Source organism: Pygoscelis adeliae, unplaced genomic scaffold, assembly GCF_000699105.1.
Source record: "Pygoscelis adeliae isolate BGI_AS28 unplaced genomic scaffold, ASM69910v1 Scaffold387, whole genome shotgun sequence".
In the NCBI taxonomy this organism is placed as follows: Eukaryota; Metazoa; Chordata; class Aves; order Sphenisciformes; family Spheniscidae; genus Pygoscelis; species Pygoscelis adeliae.
The window spans coordinates 459933-472245 of NW_008825115.1; the positions used below are offsets into that span (position 1 = coordinate 459933).

Here is a 12313-nt window from a genome sequence, read left to right on the forward strand (position 1 = left end):
CAGCGTGGGGCAGGCCAGGCCTCTGCCTAGTGCTGCCAGAGCGCCCGGGAATGAGCGGGTCTTGCCCCTGGTAACGTCCTCTGTGGCATTTGGGGCTTTCTTCTGTTTTTTAGAGGTACATGGAAGTGAGTGGCAACCTGAGAGACTTGTATGACGACAAGGACGGGTGAGTGCTTGTACAAACACGTCGTCTGGCGTGTGTGCGCCTGAACGTCTGCTGGATGTGTTTTGCAGATGAAGAACTTGGGGGTTCTTTTAAGTCACTTGTAAATATATGAGGAGTAATGCTGCTATGTGAGACCAGGAATCACGTTTTGGAGGCGAAACCCACTGGAGCAGGACCCAGGCTGCACATTGGATATGTACATGCAGGATATACGCATTTTGTTATTTTCTTGGTTTAAGCCATGGGGGGAGGCCGTGAGGTGCCTCGAAGGTGTGTAAGTGGAGACTGCAGCATGGTCAGCGGGAGACGTGACCCGGAGCCTCAAACCGTAAGCCTGGTGGACTGTGAGATCTGATGTGACTTTCTGGGGTTTGCAGTCAGTCTTACTGGAGCTTTGTGTGATCGAAATGCAGCACTAGACCTGGAAAAAGATTGTATCAGTGCCAGCGTGTTTTCCTTTCTGCTTGTAATCTGTCCTTTTTCATGAACTCGTAGCTTACGGAAAGAAGAACTCAGTGCCATTTCAGGGCCAAATGAATTTGCAGAATTCTACAACAGACTGAAACAAATTAAGGAATTTCACCGAAAGCACCCAAATGAGGTAAGTAGTTCTCTACTTCATAAGAATAGGTGATTTGTGGTCTGTTGGACCTCATCCCTATGATAAACAGACTTTTTTTTCCCAGTTTAATTGCCTTAATATACAAGCATTAAGTACACTAAAACGTCACTTGAGAAAAGATGATGTTCAAGGTTCGGTGGTGCTTCAGAGGCAGTACGTAAACTGCGAGAGCGGTATGAGTAGGAGAAGATGTAGGATGCTAACCGTGTTCTCTGCTTGCTGTGTGTTAGCTCAGGAACGTTCTGCTGCTGAGCTGGCATTTGGTCTTGCCTTTCTCCTGCTGGCTAAAGTCAGATTTTTTTCTTTGTGCAAAAGTAATGGAGAAGAAATGCTTTGGATACCTTTTCAGTTAGCAGTTTTACTGTTTGCAACTTATTGTGATTTTATATGAATTATTCTGGGACATTAGCTGAAGTAATATTTTTTTCTGTAACTTCTGTATGTTCTTGAAGATCTGTGTTCCGATGTCAGTGGAGTTTGAGGAACTGTTGAAGGCCAGAGACAACCCGAGTGAAGAAGCTCAAAGTAAGTCTGTAGTTTTTCTTTGAGGACAGTTTAAGTGAAAATATGCTGCTTGCTTGAGAGGCGTTATTTAATGAGTCGTTTGATCTGTTTTGCGTGTTTTGAGTTCCGCCTCCCTTTTACTAAATGACTTCTGGAAATTGTTCTTTTGTTATTTAAATTCTTCTGAACTGCAGCCCCCTGGAATATTCCACAGTAGTGGTGCTCCTCCTGAGGAATGTTCTAGTGTGCTTACGCAGAGAAGCAGTCAGGTGTCTAATCAATGAGCATCCCATTTGCATTGTGAACATCTTCCTTAAGCATAAATTAGTCCACAGTTGATCCTTCTCAAGTTCTAAAGCATGTATATAATAAGTGGGGAAGATTAAGCTCATAATAAAGCTCTTTGTGATCTTTCCTACAGATCTGGTGGAGTTCACAGATGAGGAAGGGTATGGACGATACTTAGATCTGCATGACTGCTATCTCAAGTACATTAATCTGAAATCATCAGAGGTAAGTGGCTGCATGTGTCTGGGCAACTTCAGTGCTTAAGGCTGAGGGGTTTTTCTTTGGTTGGTTCATGGTTATTTGTTGGTTTTCTTTTCTTATGTAGATAAGTTTTTATTTCTAAATAGCTATTTCAAAGTCACTTTGTTGCACATACAGCTTGACAGCATCTGAATTCCGAACGCGGCTTCGTGACTCTCCTCTTTTGTTCTCTGCGGTTGATATCTCTCTGTCGTTAGTGTAATGATGGCCTCTGCTTTCTGCCACCGAGTACCGATAGGTGTCTAAGGCAGTGTGTTAGCGCACAGAGAACCCCGGGCCTCTGCAGTCCAGAATAATGGCATGAGCTAGTGCTTCTCTTCTCTTCTGGTAACTGGATGTTAATTTGGCTGCATGTGTATAAAGTCTGACTCAAACTTCTTCATTCTTAGAAATTGGATTATATCACTTACTTATCCACATTTGACCAACTCTTCGATATTCCCAAGGAGAGAAAAAATGCTGAATATAAGAGGTGAGCCTTTTTGCCTACCTGCTTCTTTTATGACAGTTGATGAGAAGGAATTTGTTTCTTAAGCGTACAGCTGCTAAGAATATAATTAACAGTCAAACTTAACTCATGTAAATTGGGCCACTGAGCTATAGTAACTCAGTCGTGTGTCTGAGCCCTGAGAAAACATGCAGCACAGCAAAACTGTGGAAAGCCACATTCTACCATGTGGAGGGACCTTGCTTTATCCTTGTAACTACTGTATCTAGAAATCGTGTGTTGAAAACTGTCAGAATCTTGATGACTTCCCTTTGGAGTACTAGAGGGTAATTACTTTCCAAAGATGTGGTTAGAGAAATATGTTTGAGGTTGATATTGAATTACCTGTGCTCATGATTACTCTGCCAGGTACCTTGAAATGCTTCTTGAGTACCTACAGGATTACACAGATCGAGTGAAACCGTTACTGGACCAGAATGAACTTTTTGGGAAAATTCAGACTGAGTTTGAGAAGAAGTGGGAAAATGGGACATTCCCTGGCTGGCCGGTGAGCAGTTGTTAGGCCTGTGTGAACGCCTCTGTATTTGTGATAGGTTTTCTGTGAAACATTTGTGTAAAGTCACCACTGAGGTTAAGTCTAATAGCAAGGTGTGTAGTTGTGTATCACAAAGATGCAATTTAACACTAACTTGAATTTGAAAACCAACATGATCAGTTTGAAACAAACCTTTTTTAAGGCTTGCTTATTTTGTATCTTTTCTATTGTCCCATTGCTCAGTTTAGCGAGAGAATTTTTCTCTGTGAAATGAACTGCTTTTCTTGAGGTTAGAATATTATATTGCATGAAGTGTTGTAGGATGTCACAAGGATCTTGCATGTGGATTTTCTTGGCAGAAAGAGACCAGCAGTGCACTCACTCATGCTGGAGCCCACCTGGATCTCTCAGCATTTTCCTCTTGGGAGGTATGTTTTCAGTGCTCTGCACGTAGTGCTTAATTTTGAGCAGGTGGAAGCTTAGTAATTTTGTTTCTTTTCATAACTTTACTTGCTGTGCTTTTGCCTCTGGCTCTGTGCTCTCTGAATAAAACTTTGATTATGCTGATGACTTACATCCCCCTTATGGGAGAAATTAGCTTGAAAGATCTGGTTAGATTTGTCACATTCCTCATTTTTCAGTGAGGAGTGGTGCACCCTTGACATTCCTTTCTTGAATGCTGTTTGTTGTTTGGGTTTTATTTTCTTTTTTAGTGAGTTAAAATGGACATGCATCCATATTGTATTTGTTTAATAGCTTCTCTCTCATTGTGATTTACTTTAATTGACCAGGAATTGGCCTCCCTGGGACTGGACAGGTTAAAATCGGCTTTACTGGCCCTGGGACTAAAATGTGGCGGGTAAGGTGCAGCCTCTTCATAGTTCCTTTTCAGTTTTTGAGGTCTTCCTGTCTTGCATTCCTTTATGGGACACTTGTTTTGTTGTCTCTGTTGTACAAGTATTACTTTATTGATGTTTGAAAGACAAAACATTGAAAACCAATCAGGGGATACTGCGATCTACTGTTTTGAAAAGTGTCCTGTACTGAAGTCTCTTGTATAGAAAAATTTGGCTTAAGGAATGAAGACAAAGATAGTAGGAAATCTCATGATCTCTTAAAAGCTAAATTTAGAATTTTGTTGCATGAATTCATGTTCTTGGGAAATATAAAACTATGGTTTGGACTCATCTCCTCCCTGCTTCTCCACAGGACTCTGGAAGAGAAAAAACTAAAGGCAAATCCCTAGAAGCACTTGATCCTTCCTTGTTTGCTAAGAATCCAAAGACAAAAGGAAGCAAAAGGTGAGTTCCTAAAGGTCGTTCTCAGGTTGGTGGTGTTCTCTTCACTTGGATGAGAAGTATTCTATAGGCATCATTCTTGTATAGTTGACAGAGAGATTCTTGGAGTATTAGTAGGTTTTCATGTTAGACCAAATGGAAGATATCAGAGCTGAATAGTTTGTGTACAGTTTAGTTTACACTAGCTGTTTGGTACTTGTTTCTGTTTTCTTGCTGTACAAAGTCAAATGTGTCTTTAGGAGTTCAGTGTACACATGATGTTTGCAGTTCTGGAATGGACTTCATAAAGTTTCTTTATCTATTTCCAGGGACACTGAAAGAAATAAAGATCTTGCATTCCTGGAAGCTCAGATTTATGAGTATGTAGAAGTTCTTGGGGTAAGGATTTTATTTTGTCTTTGAGCTTTTTATTTCAGAGCTGTCAAATTGTTGACTGGAAGGTCATCCACATCTTTACGCAGTGCTTTCATAGACAGCATGCCCAGAAGAGTTATTTTCATGTCCAGAGTCGTAGTGTTTTAAAGTGCATGTTAGCAGGTAGCTTTTTCTGTCAGTAAGTAGAATGTGATGGATTACACTTACATTTCCATTAGCTAAATATTTGCCAGGTTTTTGTGAACCGACCCAGATTTGGAGGCTACATGTTCCCTTGGAGAAGCCTGTCTTGTCTTTTTTTTTTTTTTTTTTTCCTTCTCTTCTTCTAGGCACCACATCAATGTAGATAATTTTTATGCCTAAGTCACAGGATACTGCAAACCTTTACTTGCTCTGCCTTGATGCGTGCCTTAAGTCCTTGCTTAAGTTTGGGGCAATTGCTTTTAGCAGGGTGGCTGTTGCTGTTAGCTTGTCATCTTGGAAGTGCTAATGGTAGTACAAGTTTTTCATTCTTTAGAATGTTATACTAGAAACTTAAGTTGTTGGGCTAAATAAAATGAGAGTTCTCTGTTTCTTACTGGTCTTCCATTCCCCTCCCTCTGTACGTTGAGGAGGTGTTTCACACTGCAAGAGTTTGCCCTTATTTTGTTGCTATCATGTTGTGTGAACGATTCTTTCTGTTTTCTCGCACTCTAGGAACAGAGACACCTCACTCATGAGAATGTGCAGCGTAAGCAAGCACGGACAGGGGAAGAGAGGGAGGAGGAGGAGGAAGAGCAGATCAGTGAGAGTGAGAGTGAAGATGAAGAAAATGAAATAATTTATAATCCTAAAAATCTGCCTCTTGGTTGGGATGGCAAGGTAACTGAGATTGTCAGGTCTAGAAAAGTGGGAGATGTCACTGACTCCACACCACTCTTCTGTCTGAACCTGCCTTGCCATTTGGCCTAATCTTTGTTTCTTTTCGCTTGTCAGCCAATCCCATACTGGTTATATAAATTACATGGCTTAAACATCAACTACAATTGTGAGATTTGTGGTAACTACACCTACCGAGGGCCCAAAGCTTTTCAGCGTCACTTTGCAGTAAGTAATGTTTTGCTACAAAAACATCAGTACTATGTTCAGGTAATCTTTATAATAAGTAACTAGTAAACCACTGGAGTGCCTGAGTGGCACTTCTTCCACTTCTAAAATGTGGGTCTGGGCTGATGCTGCAGGGCTGTGCGATTGGAACTATAAAATATGTAGGGCATACTAAGATCTCTTCTGCAAATTTATGTACAGTCCCTTCTTGTTTGAACGCTAATTTCAGTATCCAAGTCTGATTGGTGCAGAGCGCCTGTTGACTGCCAGTGTATTGTTACTGTCTGAAATACCAAAAAAATATTTTTATAGAGGTTTTTGGGACTGGTAGATGTGTATTTTGGTAGTATTTGTTTCACCCTGTCCAGATGTTAATATGTCTTTTAGTCTTTGGCATTGCGGATGAAGTGGCATTCCCCCTCGTACACTGACCTCTTGTCCCTTCTCCCCAGGAGTGGCGACACGCTCACGGGATGAGATGCCTGGGCATTCCCAACACTGCGCACTTCGCCAATGTCACACAGATTGAGGATGCGGTCTCATGTAAGTAGTGATGGCAGAACAGGGAATGTGTGGCATAATGCTCTATTAGCTCTCGCCAAAAATTTGTCTTGCTCTATGACCAGAGAGTAGTTCCAGGAAGGAGGGTAAGAAACATGGTGCATGTGGAATGATCCTTCCTTGGACCATCCCTCCCAGCTCTTAAAAGGAGAGTGGCTTTTTTTTTGTTGGATACCTGCGGGAGTAGATGCTTGCTGGGATTGCCAGCGAAGTGTTCATTTGTTGCCGGCTGTTTTGTCTGTGGCGCTTTGTGTATGAATTCTCAGCCAAGTGCAATGGGCCACCATTTCTTTAGGCAGAGTGTGGCTACATCATCCCACGTAACTCTTAATTGATATTCGTCAACATCTTCATGGGGAAGCCAGAAAAACCTTCAGAAATGGTAGAGCCTATAGGCAGATTTTGAAAGCCTACAGTACTTAGGACTTAGTGTTTATAATTTAATGCAGCTAATGTGTGCTGATGTTTTGAGGAGGCTACCTCATGCAGAGGTTGTTTCTTGAATCTGCCCCGCTTACGTTAACAGATACAGGTCATGGTTCCTAGAGGTAAATTAACTCTTGCCTAGGAGAAACCAAACAGGTAAAGCCTTGATTTCCCAAACAAGCTGCTATTACCTTTGGAGCTGTATCTCTGAAGTAGTGTTCTTGGATCTTTGTCTCGTGTCCCATCCTGAATGATCACTTTAAAGCTTTCTTTGCTTTAGTTCTTGTGCCTTTCAGTAAACCGTACAGGGGGATGGTACATTTGTAATGGGTATTAGATACATTCCTGGACTGCTGAAGTGACAGTGTTTTAAAAGAAAGTGTGGGGGGGAAAGCTCGTGTATATTTTACTAGATTAAAAACTAGTATCTCCAGGGAAATGGCATCAGAACCTGTATGACTTTGTATTTACAGTGTGGGCAAAGCTGAAACAACAGAAGGCTTCAGAGAGATGGCAGCCCGATACAGAGGTGAGATGTTATAGAGGCATTTGGACGTCTCTAGTCCTGTGTACATGGGAACCCCCCCTTTACCTTGCATGAACTGTCTGGCTCCGTCAAAAGAATTTCTAAGAGAGTCCCCTGCATGCTGGAGAGATAAGCGGGAACCTACACTGCTGGCTGCACAGCTCCTGTTAGTGGTGGTGTATGAAAAGCACTTCTTGTGCTGTATTGGAAAGCAGTTCTGATAGGGCAGACTCAGCCCTTTGTGTAAGAATCTTTTAATACACTGCCTTACAGCGCCAACGTCATCTTTGCTTTGTGAGAAGAAAAAGGAACTGTTGTGAGTGGTGTGTTCACTTATACTAGTGCCTTTTCCTAAACTTCTGTCTCAAACCATTTTTCAGCAGCATGCAGGGCAACTGTGGGAAATACAGCCTGTAGTACAGCTTGTCATTATTCTGGCGCTGGATAAGCTCTTCTCACGGAGCCTGCTGGTAGATCCACTGCATGCCTTCATGCAGAGAGGTTCTTGGCAGGATGGTCGTGTGCAGTAGGTGCTGCTGGAGCTAGAATTCAAATGCTGTAGTACAACCAGAGTCAGGCCGTGTCCAGGTGTCTCTAAACTGTTCATTCCATTCTAGGAGGAATACGAGGATTCCAGCGGGAACGTGGTGAATAAAAAGACCTATGAAGACTTGAAACGTCAAGGGCTGCTGTAGCTTTTCCCAAGTGAAGGATTTCACATCTGAAAAGCAAGTGGAGATGTGTCAGCAGCTCTGGCTCTTCTTCAGTTTCTGGATTTTCTATGTGCATGAAGATAGATTTCAAGGATACTTTATAGAATCACTTTCTAGTAAGCCCCTTGTGAAAAGCAGACTTGTGACGTTATTTTATACTAAAAAAAAGACAACCTTGAAAAATAAACTGGTTTTAATTTAGGAAGTGCTGAGAAACTTGTCTCCTTTCATATGCTGGAAGGAAGAGATTTGACTATGGTATTTTTAAAATGCTTTTTACATGTTTTGAATTGTCAGAAACAATTGCTTCTCTCTTATTCCTGTTCTGATGGAAATTTTTATGATGAGGATTGCCTTTCTGTAAAGCACACATGAACATTGCATGCTGACAACGAGTAATGGTCCTATACTATATCTTGCTGTAAGCATATGGTTTTCTTTGGGCTCCTTTGCAAAACAAATGTATTTGGCTTTCGTTGCTGCTTTTATCTCAGGCCTGCCTCCCTGTGGAGGTTTGGCCACTGGGATTTTTTCAGAGAATTAATAATAGAGCTTGATTTAGGTTGTGCTGTGTGGGCAGTTTGTGGTAATTTCTCCAGCAGTGTGGCAAGTCCTCGTCGCCCCTCCAGCCCCTCAGGTGGGGTTTCATTTTGGTATAGAGTTGGCTTGTGTGACATCTCTAGCCTCAAAAAACCCCTTTCTCTGTTGTTGCTGTGCAGGGCCATCTGCATCTCCAGATGCCGTGGAGCAGCAGGTAACAAACGCTTCCCCCAGGTGATGGTTTGCGCGGCCGGCGGTTGGCAGGGGTGGGGCTGGTTACGGACAGGGTGAGTCAATGCTGGGGGCTCTTTCCTTTCCCTGCCCTGGGGGAAAGTTGTTCTCCTTGGGACGAGGCGGTGTCTGGTGGGTGTTTGTTCCTGGCCTGCCCTGGAGCCGGGCTGGGCTGTGCTGGAGCGGCATCCTGCTCGTAAGGTTGTCCAAACCTGGCCTGGGTGGTGGCTGCCCTGGTTTGGAAGGTGAGAGAAGCGCCAGCCTGCATTGTCTTCTCTTTCATTCTGAATGAACAGCCTCAGTGGTCTCTACGCAAGCTTCAGCCGTTCCAGGTCCTTGGGGAATGCTAACTGGGCCTAAATCATAAGCTAGAGGGGGAGTGTTATAGTTCTCCTTGGAGAACTTGGCCATGGAGCCTGTTTGGAGTCACGTCTTTGCTGTTTCCTTAGCTAAACAGGTAATTTTGAATGAAAGCAGAGAGATTCCTACAACGGAGACGTGGGTGTCATGGAAAGCACCAAAGCAGGTAGAATTTCCCAAACCATAGGGGTGAGTGGCAGGGCAAGGGACTGGGCAGTGAGTAGCTGTGCAGACACCTCTTTGTAGTCGGGACTTGACAGCAGCGTGGAGGCACATGCAAGGACGTAGCCCGGAGCTTTACAGCAGAAAACCTCTGTCCATTGAACCTGCTCCGTCATGAAGCCTAGCCATTGTTGGCAAAACCCCATTCTCCTTGCCGTGAAGCAGCGGTGGCTCCCGTGCCCACCCCCAGAAGCAAGCTGCAGCAGCAGCTTTGCCAGGCAGCTCCGGTGTCACAGCAGACCTGCCTCCTGCCCAGGCCGGCCTGTATTGCTTTCCCAGAGGTGCTGCCCGGTTTCCTCGCTCGGTCCAGGCAGCGAGCTGCTCGCAGCCTGAGGGCTGTGGTGCCCCGGCTGGCAGGTGGGAAATCCTGCATGAAAGATGTGAGCGCCACCGTCCCGGGCTGCGGTGTGGGCTGGCAGGGAGGGGAGACACACGCAGAGATGGGCAGGTGGGAAGGACGTGACTGTTTATTGTGAGTTAACCAGAAATATTTGAGCGTTGGCAGTGCAACAGCTCTTTATGATCCAGAGCGTTTCCACCTCTCGCTAGGGAAAGCTACTTCAGCTGTAAATGTTCCTGTTTATGTTCCGCATGAGTTCTGTGCCGGAACTAATATGCCTGGTTTTTGGTCTTTGCCGGGTCCTGAGGGCCTGTTGCATAGGCATGTCTGGAAATGGGCATTTTTCACACCAGCCTTTCCTTGTCCATCCACAGCAAGAACTGCTATGGATGGTCTCTCTTGCTGCCCTGAACGCTGAGGGCTGGTGGGCTTGGGTCCTTTCGTGATGGGTGCTGCTGTCGGTGGGCCACTTCTTCATTTGCAACAGCATCAGCAAACTGCTGCACGCTGCCAGGTGTCGTCCATAACTACCCTGATTTCGTGCTCCTGGCAGCTGCCTGCAGCTCTGTGTATTGCCTGGGAGCGCCGGTGGAGGGTTACCACACCGACGGGAGCACATAGCTCCCCAGGGGGCTCCTGCTTGCCAGCAGCCCTGCTGTGCCCCTGGGCCCCGTCAGCGGCAGGCGGCTGCGGCAGCCTTGGTGCTTTTGGAGAGCCTCTCAAGAGGGAGCGACTGTGGATGTCCTGGGGCTGAGGGGAGCGACTGGATGTCCTGGGGCTGAGCCTGCATGGCTGAGAACTGCTCCCGCAAGCACGCGGCCGCATGCAGCACTGTGCTGCGGCCCTGGGGCTCGTACTGGAGGTAGAGTGCAGACCTGTACTGGGGTGTCTGCCCCGCACCTCTGCGGGGGCAGCTCCCTGCACCCTCTGGCAACCAACCGCGGCACTCAGCAGCAACACAGGCAGGAGCTGGGCAAGCCCTCAGCAGCTGCCTTCTCTCCCTGAACGTGCTTGCAGCCGGTGTCCTAGAGGTGCTCTTGGCCTCCTGTGCAGCCCAGGCACAAACACCCCCTGGGGAGAGCCTGTGTTCCCGCTCAGCAATGTGGCTGTGCCCTTTGCTGGGTGTGCTGCTGCTGGCACAAGAGCTGGAGCTGGAGATTGTGCTGGGCTGAGCTGCAGGGGAGAGGCAACAGCCCCTCGGGAGCGGGCACCCGGCACTGCTGGAGTGTGTGGCTGTGCCGGCCAGCACCGCACTGGTGGCTTGGGGCTTTCAGTCTGGGGTAGGCAGCTCTCAGGCCCCCTCTGCGCTTGTTCAACTGCCTCCTGCTGCAGCTGTGGCTGAAAGGGCCTGACTGTTGCTCCCTAAAGTCCAGGCAAGCACAGTGACAAGGGTGCTGAATTTTTTGGTTATTTGTATGTTAGATGATTTCTGGGTTGAGAGCCTGTTGAGATGACCTGAACGGCAGTTTTCAGAGGTGCTGTTGGTGGGGGGTGTTATTGCCAGGCACTTATTCCTGCCTGAAAAGCATGTCCTGCCATTACAGGGACCACAAATGGAGTGCTGAACAACCTGGATTTCTCTGGTGTCCCATGGTGTCTGGAATAAAGGCTGTAGAATTTCCCGTCCAAAAGGTTTCTTCAAAAACAACAACAGGGAAAGTCTCTTTTATGTAACTTGTCCCGATATTGTTTCTGCCACCTCATCCCAAGCTGTGTGCCAGGCAGACTCGGGGAGCACGTGCTGCTGTGACCGCGGCAGCGACCACTGGACTGTCCCCTCCTGCTGCTCAGCTCTGACCGTGCCTCTTCCTGCCAGGTCCCGGGTGAAGTTGCTGGTGGATGAAGATGGCAGGTCGCCGATGGCTCGTTCGCCCCATTCAAGGTAACGGGGGCTCTGCTGCAGCATGGAGAACGGTGTCTGTCCCAGCGTGCCCAGGACGTCCATCCCTGCCCCAGCTGTCAGAGGCTGTGCCAGAGGCTCCCTGGGGCGAGGGGTGGCTGCTGGTCACCCGGGGCTCTGGGAAAGTAGAGGGGGGGGTGGTTCTGCATCAGGACTGGTCCCCTGTGGCCAGCATGGGTCCTTGACCTCAGCTGTGTCTGTGGGGCTCCCCATGACCTTCCCGAGGGGACGTGGCCACCACCCTGCTCCAGGAAGGCTGGTGGGGGCTGGATTTGGTGTTTCAAGGGCAAGCTGCCTGTGCTGCTGGGGTGGCTCTTTGGGCTGTGGGTAAAGCAGGCGGCAGACATGGTGCTTTCAGTCATCCCCCCTCCATTCCAGGGCTGCTGCTCTGCATCTTGGCTCTGCACCTCTGCGTCCAGGACCATCTTGCCACAGCAGGTGAGCTCTGCACCCCGAGGGAAACCTGGGGCTCCTGTGGGGAGCGGGGCAAAGGCAGTGTGGTGCCACGGGGACTTTGTCCCTGTCCCCTCTAGGCTGTATTCTGTAGGATGGAGCTGTACTGAGGAACCTTTTTCCAAGGTTTTGAACCCAGAAAAGCCTGTTCTTCATATGCAGTGTGGCTGGAAGGGGGAGGGAAAAGCTGTTGTAACATCTGTCAGTAGTGCTGCTGCAGTAGTCTGTTGTCTCTGACCTGTTTGTTGAGTTGCCTGGTCGCTGGCTGCAAATGGACCTTGTTTGGGACGTCCTGTCACTTACTGCCATCCACATCCCAACCACAATGTGACTGATGCTTCCCGCAGATGTCTTTGGACTCTGCAGAGGTTCAGGAGGGGATGCGGGGCTTGTTGAGTGTGAGGTTGATGTTTCCTTCACTAAGGGGAAACTTTGTGTCTTCCAGAGTACAACGTGGC

The 12313-nt window shown here is 47.0% G+C and overlaps 2 protein-coding genes across 2 annotated transcripts in view; both read left to right on the forward strand.

The window, feature by feature from the left end:
• SF3A3 (splicing factor 3a, subunit 3, 60kDa) overlaps positions 1–8382 on the forward strand; it is a 14349-nt gene extending 5967 nt beyond the window's left edge. The window contains 16 exon segments of the mRNA XM_009328229.1: positions 114–166; positions 662–767; positions 1241–1313; positions 1714–1805; positions 2231–2313; positions 2698–2836; positions 3184–3252; positions 3616–3683; positions 4034–4047; positions 4050–4125; positions 4431–4500; positions 5194–5358; positions 5473–5583; positions 6036–6126; positions 7044–7099; positions 7714–8382. Coding sequence (XP_009326504.1) covers positions 114–166; positions 662–767; positions 1241–1313; positions 1714–1805; positions 2231–2313; positions 2698–2836; positions 3184–3252; positions 3616–3683; positions 4034–4047; positions 4050–4125; positions 4431–4500; positions 5194–5358; positions 5473–5583; positions 6036–6126; positions 7044–7099; positions 7714–7791 — 1344 coding nt within the window. The 3' untranslated portion in view covers positions 7792–8382.
• A 1908-nt stretch (positions 8383–10290) lies between these two features.
• The window catches only part of INPP5B (inositol polyphosphate-5-phosphatase, 75kDa), a 26382-nt gene continuing 24359 nt past the window's right edge, over positions 10291–12313 (forward strand). The window contains exons 1-3 of the mRNA XM_009328230.1: positions 10291–10364; positions 11319–11384; positions 11822–11840. Coding sequence (XP_009326505.1) covers positions 10291–10364; positions 11319–11384; positions 11822–11840 — 159 coding nt within the window. The remainder of the gene's footprint in view (positions 10365–11318; positions 11385–11821; positions 11841–12313) is intronic.